General features: G+C 53.3%; 3 protein-coding genes across 3 annotated transcripts; 2 read left to right on the plus strand and 1 right to left on the minus strand.

Annotated features, from left to right (window-relative positions):
- The first annotated feature begins 262 nt into the window (after positions 1-262).
- On the plus strand, positions 263-1,384 carry LOC34624320 (uncharacterized transporter YrhG). The gene has a single exon (XM_026336739.1). The coding sequence runs from the start codon at positions 263-265 to the stop codon at positions 1,382-1,384; it is 1,122 nt and encodes a 373-aa protein (XP_026192524.1).
- A 3,120-nt stretch (positions 1,385-4,504) lies between these two features.
- LOC34620008 (26S proteasome regulatory subunit 8 homolog B) lies at positions 4,505-6,935 on the minus strand. Its single transcript, XM_026336740.1, has 5 exons — positions 6,795-6,935; positions 5,913-6,227; positions 5,466-5,564; positions 5,144-5,254; positions 4,505-4,837 (listed from the first exon to the last, which is right to left on the minus strand). The coding sequence occupies exons 1-5, from the start codon at positions 6,933-6,935 to the stop codon at positions 4,505-4,507; spliced, it is 999 nt and encodes a 332-aa protein (XP_026192525.1).
- Positions 6,936-9,239: 2,304 nt separating this feature from the next.
- On the plus strand, positions 9,240-11,350 carry LOC34620007 (protein transport protein SEC13; the record flags this gene model as incomplete). The annotated part of the gene is made up of 3 exons (XM_026336741.1): positions 9,240-9,431; positions 9,604-10,014; positions 10,725-11,350. Coding segments are annotated over exons 1-3 (1,229 nt in total), but the record flags the coding sequence as incomplete, so codon positions are not given.
- Between the last annotated feature and the right edge of the window lie 17 nt (positions 11,351-11,367).

Consider the following 11,367-nt stretch of genomic DNA (forward strand, 5'->3'; position numbering starts at 1 on the left):
AGCCTAGTCCTTCTTTTGTAGTTCTTGGCCTGATAGTATCTCTTAAAGGGTGTACTCTTTTCTGGCATTGCTTGCCACGCTCTCTTCGGGGCATGCGCTTTGCCTTTCCCGTTCTTGGCCCCGTAAGCGCACCATTGCATGGCAACACCTTGCGGTTCTTCACCGCGGGGTCTCGGATACTGGGGCTTTTCCTTTGCTCTCTCTTCCATCTGCCGCTTCCTATTGAGTGTCTTCGCGCTGAAGGCGCGTTAAAGGCTCCAAGATGGTAACCACCGCCTCTCCGGATACTTATCATCGGGTGATAGAGTATGGCTTGCGGAAAACCTCGCTGCGGTTCGACCGTCTGTTGTTACAGGCCTTCATGGCTGGGGTGTACATTGGCCTGGCTGGCCAAGCGTGCAACATGTTTGCCGGGGGCATGCCAACCGACCCTACAGACACGCGGGCAGTCTCGAAGACGATGCAGAAGTTCATGTATGCCTCGATTTTCCCAACGGCCTTCATTGCAATCATTTTCACAGGGGCAGAGCTCTTCACGGGGAACACGATGACCATGTTGATCTGCTTGATCGAGCGTCGCATCACATTCTTGCACTTGGTGATAAACTGGGTGGGGTCGTTCATTGGCAACTGGGCTGGGGCCCTCTTTGGTGCGTATTTCCTTTCGTATCTCCCGGGTGGCTACGATCAGGAGCCCCTTTATAGCTACATGTGCTATGTGCAGCACGCGAAGGTTAGCTATGGATTTGGCCAGTGCTTTTTGAGGGGCATTGGCTGCAACGCCCTAGTGTGCCTTGCCGTTTGGAATGTAACGGCTTGCGATGATCCGGCGAGTAAGATTTTGTCCCTGTGGTTCCCCATTGTTTCGTTTTGTGTCGCTGGTTACGAGCACATCATTGCTAATTTTTATACCCTGCAGCTGACGCTCATGATGGGCTGCCCCGAGTCTGTGGGCACTGTCGTGGTACAAAATTTCATACCGACATTCTTGGGTAACATGGTGGGGGGATGCGTGCTCATCGGAGCCGTCTACTGGTATAACTTTTACCCCATCGAGGAAGTCGGCAACAAGCATGTCACAATGGGGCCTGGTGGTTTCACAGGAGATGGGGAAAACGAGTTCCCAATCTCGAGGGTACACTCAAGGGCTTCCGTTTCGCCATCCATTATCGGGTTGGGGGCGAAGCAGAGCACCGCATTTGGAGGGGCCCCTTCGCAGACGCAATGGGCAAACTTTGACCACGCAAGGACCCACTCTGAAAGCATGAGCAACGTGGGGAGTGCAGCTGGAGGCGTGGCAGCAACCGGAGGGGCCTTCCGCACTTCCGTCTTCCCCAAGCCCAAAAGCGATCACGGGGACGATCCCCCCCAGCCTGCACCCTAGCTGGAAAAGGAAGAGGGAGGGAGAGGGGGGAGAAGGGAGCTGGACGGTTATGCGGTAACTTGGCAGTGGCAAGAGCGCCAGCATGTGCAGCAGGAGACGGATCGGGAGCCTTACAGCGCCAACAGGCGGGCTTAATTTGCGGCTTACGGGGGCAGCTCGAAGTTGAAAGTTGCGCACTGGCGTGATTCTGAGTACTTCCTGACCTTTCTCATAGAGTCAGTAGAAGAAAGCCGTCGACATTTGAACCTTCCAACGCTGCAGGAAAGGCAGCTCGGCTGGCCTCCTCCGCTGTGAGGAAGCTGCTGCATGCCCCTAAGATCGAGCTGTGGGGCCTTGCGGGAAGCGTTTTGTCGCAAAGGGAAGAGTCTGCAGCAGTCAGCTCGACAAAGGGATATGAGACTGCCTTTCCGCAGTGTCCATGTCTTCAGCGGTGATAACAGCGGTACACGGAAGGTGGGGGGGGCCCCCATTTACGATGCCTTCAGCATGGTGAACATCTTGATTGCGCGGGATGCGGTGTTGACGCAAAAACGAGTCAGGACTGCTGGCTTGCGCCGCTATTTCTTTACTGCGAAGCCTCAAAACTTTATACCATTTAGCACCTGCATGGTTTAGTGTGTGTATGTGTGTGTATGTATGTGTGCGTATGTTTGTGTGCGTATGTTTGTGTGCGTATGTTTGTGTATGTATGCATGTGCGTATTATGCATAGTTATACATAGATGTAGTTCTGTGTTTACATGCCTGGGAGTGTTTGGAGATATATATATATATATATATTTATAATATATATATATATATATATATATATATATATATATATATATATACGGGGATATTTATGCATTCAGGCAGGCCTTGCCAGTATATGTTTGGTAGTACACCTTAAATCTGCACATGCACTCTGTAGTTCTTTGTCCCTGTCCTGCCCACCTTCCTGTACATATGTAGTGAATGAGTGTCCATGCATATACGTATGTACATTGTGGCGTATTTCTGCTTATGTGTCTATCAATGCATCTGCATTCATACCTGCGTATGCATTCATGCATGCATATGCATATGCACACATATACATATTATTTTAGGTGCTTTCGCAGTATTGATACATATTTATATTTCAAGCTCGGTGTCTGTTGTCTCTAAAGAGAGAGCGGCGGGTTTCCATTCAAGTCCGCTTTCTGCGTCGGCGTTCATACGGATCGCTCTCCACTTCTCTCTAGCAAGTTGTCCACGCCAAGTACGCCTTGACGGCTGGCTTGCGTCTGTCTGCCGTCATGGATATCCTCGACACAACTGAAATAGATGCAAAAAGCGGGTAGAAACTGACGTCGCCCTCGGCCTGTGTGCGTCCTCCCGCAGGACACCTGTTTGAGGCAACGGTCGTGCAAAGGGGGTTTAGAGACAATTAGAGGCGGGGGAGGGGAAGGGAGGCGAGATGGCGAGCAGCAGCGGGAAAAAGAGGCGCTGGAAGAGGCCCCCTATGGGCCGGCGCAACTTGCTCATATATAACGTGTCGGTTGCCCTTAGCTTCGCACATGCGAGACGGGCATCTTGAAGAATCGAGCAGTGCTGGGAAGTGTCAACGGCCTGGGTGTGGATTCGTTCACTGGATTTTGTCTTTTTTCTGTATATGTATGCGTTGTGTGCGTGCAAACCTAACCGTATCCACCGCTCCCCTTTGAATCCGTGTGTTTTCCTCCATAACGCCGCTCTTCTTGCGGTTGTTCTGTATCTAGACGCATGTCTGTCTGCAGTTGGCTCTGCAAGGACATGCACCTAGATGCTCCTGTCCAAACGCACCAGGCCGGGTTGCGCAACTGTTGCCTCGTTGGCGCATGCACGCACGCACCCTCTTCAATCCATCCCATTGAAGCGCTTTCATTGCATGCAACTCTCTCCCACATCCCGTATTTCCCTCTCCCTGCCCCTTAAGCTCCATGGATGCGAACCTGCATGCCCGTGTACAGCCCCGCCATGCGCGCATACAGTCGCCTCGGCAGTGTGGGGGAATACTGCGCTGGCCGCCGCGAGTCGCAAGGCCACATGCCTTATGGGCGGGCGGGGGCCCCTTTGTTAGTGACACTTGACAGCAAAGCATGAGGTGGATTCCTGCGCCCTCCAAGTTTTGTTACAAAGCAGCGCTTGGGAGGCTGTGTGTGGGCAGCACCCGCGCACAAGGGTGCACTAGTGGCACTTATGCTAACGCGAGAGGGGTAGAAAGCAGATGCGGTCTTCCCGCAAGGAAAGAGCTGACGGACAGATCGTAGAGGGCGACAGCAAGTTGGAACGGACTTGCCGTGTGCGCCTGCTTGCGACGGTGGCAGGGGTAATGCTGAGTGTGCTGATGCAAAACGGAGTCTCAACTAGCGAGTTGGTGGGATAGGAGGAGGATAGCTCTCGTATCACGCGGTTGCTCAACAGGACCGCCGCGATGGCAACGCATAAGGGGATGCGAAATGATATCATGGAGCAGGCTGGAAGGCTGCCTTCCCATTTGTCGTGGGGGCCTCGCGCACAGGCGCTCGTAGGGTGGTGCCTCGCTACTATTTTCAGCGATTACAGGCATTTTCACGCAGTCACCGCATAACTTGCGGAGAGCATTTGCCACTTCTCTGGCTGCCCTGCCCTCCATTCCCTCCTCGCGCCGGGCTTTAAAATGCTCGGACAGATGCGATACAGAAGGGGGCAAAGGATGCACGACCTAGCACAGGAGGCTGGTGGACAGCGTTCAGGGGTGTACAAAGGTTCTAGGCCTACTTTTACGCCTAAATGCTGACGCTAAGCTCAGACAGACAACGCAACGCGTTGCACGCGTAGGCAAGGCTCTAACAGTCAGCTCTATGTGGCAAACCTTGTCTGGGAGGATCTCATGCGAGTCGATACAGCGAAAAAGACACCTACGCTTTCTATGCAGTCAAGGACCGGGCTACACAGGATGTACAGAAAGTGTTTCAAATTAAAAGGTGCGTCATCTATCTACATAGTCCAGGGCTTCGCTGGCCGAATCATAGATTTCCGCATGGGAAGTCTCACTGGAGGGCGGAGTAGGGAGCGGCGGGGGAGTGGTGGTATGTATGGTTCCTACAGCAGCTCGGTGGCTTACAACAACCTCTCCCAACTACACGGAAAGCCCTCTCTGTAGCGTTCTCGCTTCCCCATTCTCACAGGGTGCTACTTCCAGAGCTTCCTGAGAGACATGTTTCGCTCTGCATCTTTCTTCATCACCTGGCCCAGCACAAGCGCACAAGCGCACAGAGCGACCCTCGCGTCTCTCCGCCAACACACACAGACACACCTCGAAGGCGAAGAGCAGCAGTGCTGTGTCCACAGCGAGAGCCGCCAGTTCAGGAAATCGCTCGCTTACCTTGGCAACAGCCATCTCGAAATCCTCCTGAGTCACGTGCATACGTCTCTCTCTCAGAGCAAACATGCCAGCCTCAGTACAGACCGCCTATGTCCACGCACGCATGAACACACATGCACACACACATCTTTCATACAGATTTTACGGTCCCCGCAGTGCCTTGGCCGCTTCGATAAAAAGCCTTCCAGGAATTTACCACGTGCCCAAGCGCCAGTCGCCGACTTGGGAAGTAGTTACACACAAACATAGATAAGCGCACACACAAATAGCACCGACACGACTGGTAACGTGCATGCGTGCAACTCTACCAACGCAGCACCCTGCAGATTCGTCGCTGCTCGAAGCCATCCAACTGTCTGTGTGTCTCTGTTGCGCTTCCTCTGTATCATTTACCTTCGCCTCCGCCCCTGAAGCTCCGTTGGTCTCTTGCGCGATTTTTTTGAGGTCTATTCCTCGCATCAAATTCATTTTGCGGCTGTGAATTTTTAAAATCTCTGTCCGTGCCTGGGACCGCAAAAAGGTAGCGCGCCAAGCAGACAGGCATGCCCTCCTACTGTCGGAAGTTCGGTGGCCAAACAGCTGACTGATACATAAAAGGGGAGATAAAAGTAGTTTCTCGAAAGAAAACTCGAATCCAACGACAACGCAAAAGGCGTCACGATTCACAGCTCTTGTCTGTGCAACTTTCAAACACAATGGGAAGACGGATCTGCACCTCGAGGTTCGGGTTAGGAAACTCGATCTTCCTGTCAATACGACCCGGCCGCAGGAGGGCTTCATCAAGGATGTCGATTCTATTCGTGCACATAATAACCTGAGCCACGACACGCACAAAACGCAAGAGGGAAAGGAGAGCGAGGTGCAAGGACAGGCGCATTTCAGAGATTTAGGCAGCTTCCCAAAGGCTTCGTGCAAGAGGAGGGCTGCTGCCGATACGAGGCAGGCACGTAGACCAACGAACAGGCAAACAAAAAGGCAACCAGGCATAATGTATAACGAAACACACTGTCCCTTTTCAGAGCTTGCATCCTCTTCTGCCTTCCCCCGCACATGCCTTCCATCCTAAGGGGTGCACGTGATTTTTTTCGTCACCCCCTCTCGCCTCTACCGCCTCCCTTGAATGGCCAAAGATGCCACCCCTCCAAAAAGTCCTTTTCTTTACCTTGATGTTCTTGGTGCTCTCGAAGCCATCCAGCTGGTTGAGCAGCTCCATCATAGTCCGCTGCACCTCAGAGTCGCCGTGTTCGCCTTCGGTCCTTTGAGAGCCAATCGAGTCAATTTCGTCCATGAAGATAATCGAGGGAGCGTGCTGTCTAGCCATGACAAACAGCTCACGCACCATGCGACTTCCTTCCCCAATATACTTTTGCACCAACTCACCACCAGACACCCTAATGAATGTACACTCCGTGTGGTGTGCGACGGCCCGAGCCAGCAGCGTTTTTCCTGTTCCCGGAGGCCCATACAGCAGCACACCCTGCGGCGAAAAGGCGTATTTTATGACAAACGCAGCAGTCGCACAGAAACAAACAAAAACTTGTCTGGCTGTCCGCCTGCCCTGCTATACAGCAGCCCGATTCGCGGTGAAAAAGCGTGTTTCATGACAAATATAGTCGCAAAGTAACAACCCAACAAACACCTCTTTGCCTAGCTGTCTGCCACGCGGTATAGCGGCGCCTTGCGCAAAGCGGTATAAGACAGCCCTCGGCGGGGTCAATGAAGTAGAGGCTCTACGCGAAGTTGATGGACATGCATTCAGCCTCGCCAACGCATGCGATGCCATATATCTACCATTTGCAGCCGTGTAAAAAGGGGCCGCCTCCTACTCCCCAGCAAAACGCTTCCCACGGCAGGCCCTTCCTCCCCCCCCTATTAGGGGTCTTTTCTCTGATTGCGATGCACACGTCGCGGAAGGAAGAATGCGGGAGAATTAGAGAAGAAAGCAGACAGAGAGGAATGCAAAAGGGGGCACAGACAAACAGCACGCAGAACGCAGCAGAAGAAGCGGAAGGCTAGGCACCTCAGCGCGTATAGAAGAACCTACCTTTGGCTGCGAGATACCGAGCGATTCAAAGAGCTCGGGATGCTTGATGGGGAGTTCAATAACTTCCTTCACTTCTTTGACTTGCTGATCAAGTCCTCCCACCATCTCGTACGTGCTGTCGGGAACCTTTTCAACCTTCATGAGCGACACGAGGGGGTCCACTTTCGACGGAAGCACTGAGTGAAGGCGATACGAGTCGTTCAAGAGGGCAACGCGGGTGTTGGGAGTGCACTGGGAGAGATCCACGCTTTTCGCAACGTCCACCACATACTTGCCCTCAGGATTTACCTGCAGGGGGAAGAATGCAGAAGCAGCACACAGGCACGACATCTGACTGAGACCCTCTTCTGGAAAAAAAAGACCATACGCATACAGATCCTCTAAAAGCCCCACCCCAAACAATGTGTACATGCATGTGTATACATGAGTATGTGTACATGGGTATATATATATGTATATTGGATATATATATATCTATATATATACATATGTAGATATATTCATGAGATGGACGGGAGAAACATGAGCCGGCAGGTTTGATTGGGGAAGCCGAAAGGGAAGCAGCGACACTACAGACGCCCCATACAGCATCCAGACAACGGGAGGTTAGCGCAGCGTCTGGAAATGCATGACACACGTAAAGAGCTGGGAATAAGTAGAAGGGTGACAGAGAAGCGCAGCAGTAAGGACCCCTTCATGCGCGTGACAGTGCAGGGCATGCAAGAGAGCAAGGACGAAAGAGCTCTTGATGAATGATCTACAAGACAGCACCGCCTCAATTTAGCATGCGAAACTAAACAGTAGCGCACTCCTTACCTTCACGAGCACCTTATCTCTGCCCATCACCTTCACGACCTCCCCCACATAAGAGCCTGGTTCCAGCAGGAGCTGAATTTCTTCCCTTAGCTCCCGGACTGCACGATGGAAAAGCAGGCACCCTAACGCACACCTTACAGGCAGCTTTTTGCATATAAGTGGGTGCCTCCACAATGGTTGCTAGGGGACTAACTATGCCGCAATGGACCCTAACAGCAACGCCACCCTCAGCTAATCGTGCACTGGCCAGCAACATGGCCTAGTTTATCTTCTCTACTCTTCAATTAGAAGAGGCACAGCAAGCAAAGAGGTGCGTAGCTCTAGCTGAGTGTAGTATGTACGTGCATATGTGTGCTGTGCATATGCGAGTGTAGCATGGAATCGACCAGTAGGCCTTCGTCTGGCAGGCCTACCCTTTGCGTTGAATTCATTCCTCTGCGCCTCCAGCCGCTGCTTGTTTTGTGTTTTTTCGGCAATGTTACGTTCGAGCTGCTCGACTTTAATTTCTAGGTACCTTCGGAGGCCCTCTCCACTCCTCCCTGCACCCTCATTCAAATTGGGCATATCCTCTGTCGCCGGAAGCGGCTGTGCAGCTACGGCGGCGCTCATTTTGACGGTACGACGAAAAAGAAGCAAAAACAAAGCCTAGCACGGCGTCCCGACCGGCAACAAGGGCGCGCGGGCTATACAGAGAATGCAGGCGGTTTGGGAGCGCTTTCGGACTCTTTGGCCGCGGTGCGTTGGTGGGAGGTTAGTCTGGAAGAAGGAAATGTGATTGGAACGTGTGCCTCCAGAAGGCCATGAGACGGCTGACAGGCCCGAAGCCAGCAATGTGTGGGCGTGAGCAAGAAGCAAGCCAAGTTGCTGAGAATCGCAGCTCGGGTACTGGCTTGTGCAACACCCGGCGGAGCTGCCTATACACTGAAAATGCACTGATGATGGACCAAGAGATGAACGACGGCTGATTCTTTGGGTGGAGAGCTGGATACAGAAACAGTGAAGGGCTGAGGCAGAGAGGATCTTTTTCTCGTCCTCTGAAAGGGGCGTCGTGGGTACTGAGCAGGGGAGCTGCCGCAGCAGTTGCTGTACGTTAACTGCCACGATATGGCTGCTTGCTGCCCGTGTTTGCCTCTCTTCGCGGTTTAGGAGACGGGCTAAAGAGACAATAGTCCATGGAAAATACACGCGCGTGGACTCGGACTGAGGAGCTCCTGTGTAACTGCATGTTTTGTGGAGGCGAGGTGGCAGACTGCGGCAGCGGCAGCAGCGGCAACCGGTACAGGGGATATCGCACGCGGTAGGCTTCCCGTGACCATTCTTCCTTTAGAAATCAAACCTTAATGCTGCGCAGTCTCTATTTACATTGTGTATTCAGCTGTTAGCTTCTTGAGGCCGAGCATCGGGCAGACAAAAACCGGCAAGCAGTCGGATGCTGTCTGTCGGTTGACTTGTAGGCTGCAGTGGAGTTCTGCAGTCTGTTAGCCTGTCTTATTCGTTACTAATCCTTCATTTTATTGTATTTTCTGTCTCTTCCGTTGTGTTCATCCTCGATCTTTCGTCTCTCTGGCCTGCTCGGCTCGCCGGTCCCCTCCCCTCCATCTGAGCTCTCCGCCGCGTTCACGTTTCAGCATGACGCATATTCTTTCGCAGTTCGAAACCTTCCACGGGGGCCCCCTTCATGCGGTGTCCTTCGACTTGTACGGCACGAAAGTGGCGACTGCCAGCAGCGACGAGTCCATCAGGCTTTGGGACGTTTCAGCGGCGAATGCGGGTGCTCAATTCCTGCAGGAACTGCGAGGCCACAGCGGCCCCGTCTGGCAGGTAGGCGGGAGTGTTATCCTAGCTGCTGCTGCTGCTGCTGCTTCTGTCTGCTGCGTATGCGTGAGCTTGCGGAGTTTCTTGTCGCCAACGCCAGCGGTCGGTTCATGCTGATGTGATCCCTTCGGCCGCTCGTTGCTGTCTGTCGCTGCCGGTGGGTGTCATTACGGCTTAGGTCTGTTGGGCGCACCCTCGATTCGGCTCTGTCTTGGGGTCTTGCGGATACGATCGGCGAATCGTAGTCTGGCAGCAGCAGTCAGGGGCACAGGCATTTGTTCCGGTGTATTCCAACGATGAGCATGGAGCATCCGTGAACGCTTTGGCCTTTGCTCCCGAGGCGGCAGGACTGATCCTTGCGGCAGGCAGCAGCGATGGGTGCATCTCTGTCCTGACACACCAAGAAGGGGATCTCCAGCAGTGGAGTCGACAGGTGTTTTCTGCACACTTCAACGGGGTTCTGGCCGTCGCCTGGGCCCCCATAGGGGCCCCTGGCGCCTCGGGAGGGAACAGTAGGATGGAGAGCCTCCTGATGGCATCGGGGGGAGGTGACAACAACGTCCGTCTATGGAGTTTGGACGCATCACAGGTAGGGGAAAATAAAGGAGGCGGTGTCGGGGGCTTCCCGTTGAAACCCCCCCTCCAGAGTACACACACAGTGCGTGCAGGAAACGAAATGGGAGAGAAGGAAGGGAGGAAGGGGGGCAGGTAGCAGGAGGGAGAGACAAAAAGAAAGAAAGAAAGAAAGAAACGGAGAGAGAGAAGCGGAGACAGAGAGAGAGAGAGAAACAGAGAGAGAGAAGCAGAGACAGAGAGAGAGAGAGAGAGAAACAGAGAGAGAGAAGCAGAGACAGAGAGAGAGAGAGAAACAGAGAGAGAAGCAGAGACAGAGAGAGAGAGGGAGAAACAGAGAGAGAAGCAGAGAAACAGAGAGAGAAAGAAACACAGAGAGAAAGAAACAGAGAAAGAAACAGAGAGAGAAACAGAGAAAGAAACAGAGAGAAAGAAACAGAGAAAGAAACAGAGAGAAAGAAACAGAGAGAAAGGAACAGAGAGAAAGAAAAAGAGAGAGAAACAGAGAGAGAGAGAGAAAAAGAAACACAGACAGAGAGAGAGAGAGAGTGGAAGAGGGTTGATTGGTTGATAGGGGAGGAGGAGGAGGTTGTGTGTAGGGCGAGAGAGCCGCCCAAGCTTTGTGATGTGATTTTACTTCGCGCTTAGGGGTCAGTCTCGTCCTGTTTCTTTCTGTATTCGTGTATTCTGTCGGTTTCCCGCTTACGCGCGTCTGTGCGTTTGCAGCAATGGACAGAACTGCCTCCAATGGAAGGCGAGGGTCACTCGGATTGGGTGAGGGATATCGCCTTTCGACCACAGGGAGCCTCTTCCTTTGTGTTGCCGGGAGCTCTCCTTCTGGCATCGTGCAGCGAGGACAAGACTGTTAAGCTTTGGCTGGGAGAACCCCCTTCCCAGCAGCTGCAGGAGCAGCAAGATTCGCAGCAGCTCGTCACTCCGGCTCCCTCACAGTACAAGTGGCATCTCCTGCAGACACTTGTCTTGGACGCCCCAGCGTGGAGGCTTTCGTGGAGTCAAAGCGGCGCTCTGCTGGCCGTTGCATGCGGCAATTCTGCCGTTTTGCTGCTCAAAGAAAATGTGCATGGCACCTGGGAACTCGTCGCTGACCTCGCAGAGAGTAACGTTGAAACCGAGAAACAACAACAGCAGCAACAGGTTCCCCCCCCCCAAGATATGCAACAGCAGAAGCAGATGCCACCCCCCTCACCACTGCAGCCCCCTCTCCCCCAACAACAGCAACAGCACCAACAAATGCCCCCCCCTTCACCACTGCAGCCCCCTCTCCCCCAACAACAGCAACAGCACCAACAAATGCCACCCCCCTCACTGCAGCCCCCCCTCCCCCAACAACAGCAACAGCACCAACAGA

The sequence above is a fragment of the Cyclospora cayetanensis genome, unplaced genomic scaffold (genome assembly GCF_002999335.1).
Source record: "Cyclospora cayetanensis isolate NF1_C8 unplaced genomic scaffold, CcayRef3 CcayRef3_contig_144, whole genome shotgun sequence".
Classification (NCBI taxonomy): Eukaryota; Apicomplexa; class Conoidasida; order Eucoccidiorida; family Eimeriidae; genus Cyclospora; species Cyclospora cayetanensis.

Coding starts and splice junctions, on each gene's coding strand:
- LOC34624320 (XM_026336739.1), top strand. CDS start 263: ATGGTAACCACCGCCTCTCCGGATACTTATCATCGGGTGATAGAGTAT.
- LOC34620008 (XM_026336740.1), bottom strand. CDS start 6,935: ATGAAGGTTGAAAAGGTTCCCGACAGCACGTACGAGATGGTGGGAGGA. Junction 6,228..6,794: donor TCGGTATCTCGCAGCCAAAG/GTAGGTTCTTCT, acceptor TTTTCGCCGCAG/GGTGTGCTGCTGTATGGGCC. Junction 5,255..5,465: donor TTCCTAACCCGAACCTCGAG/GTGCAGATCCGT, acceptor TTGCGGTCCCAG/GCACGGACAGAGATTTTAAA.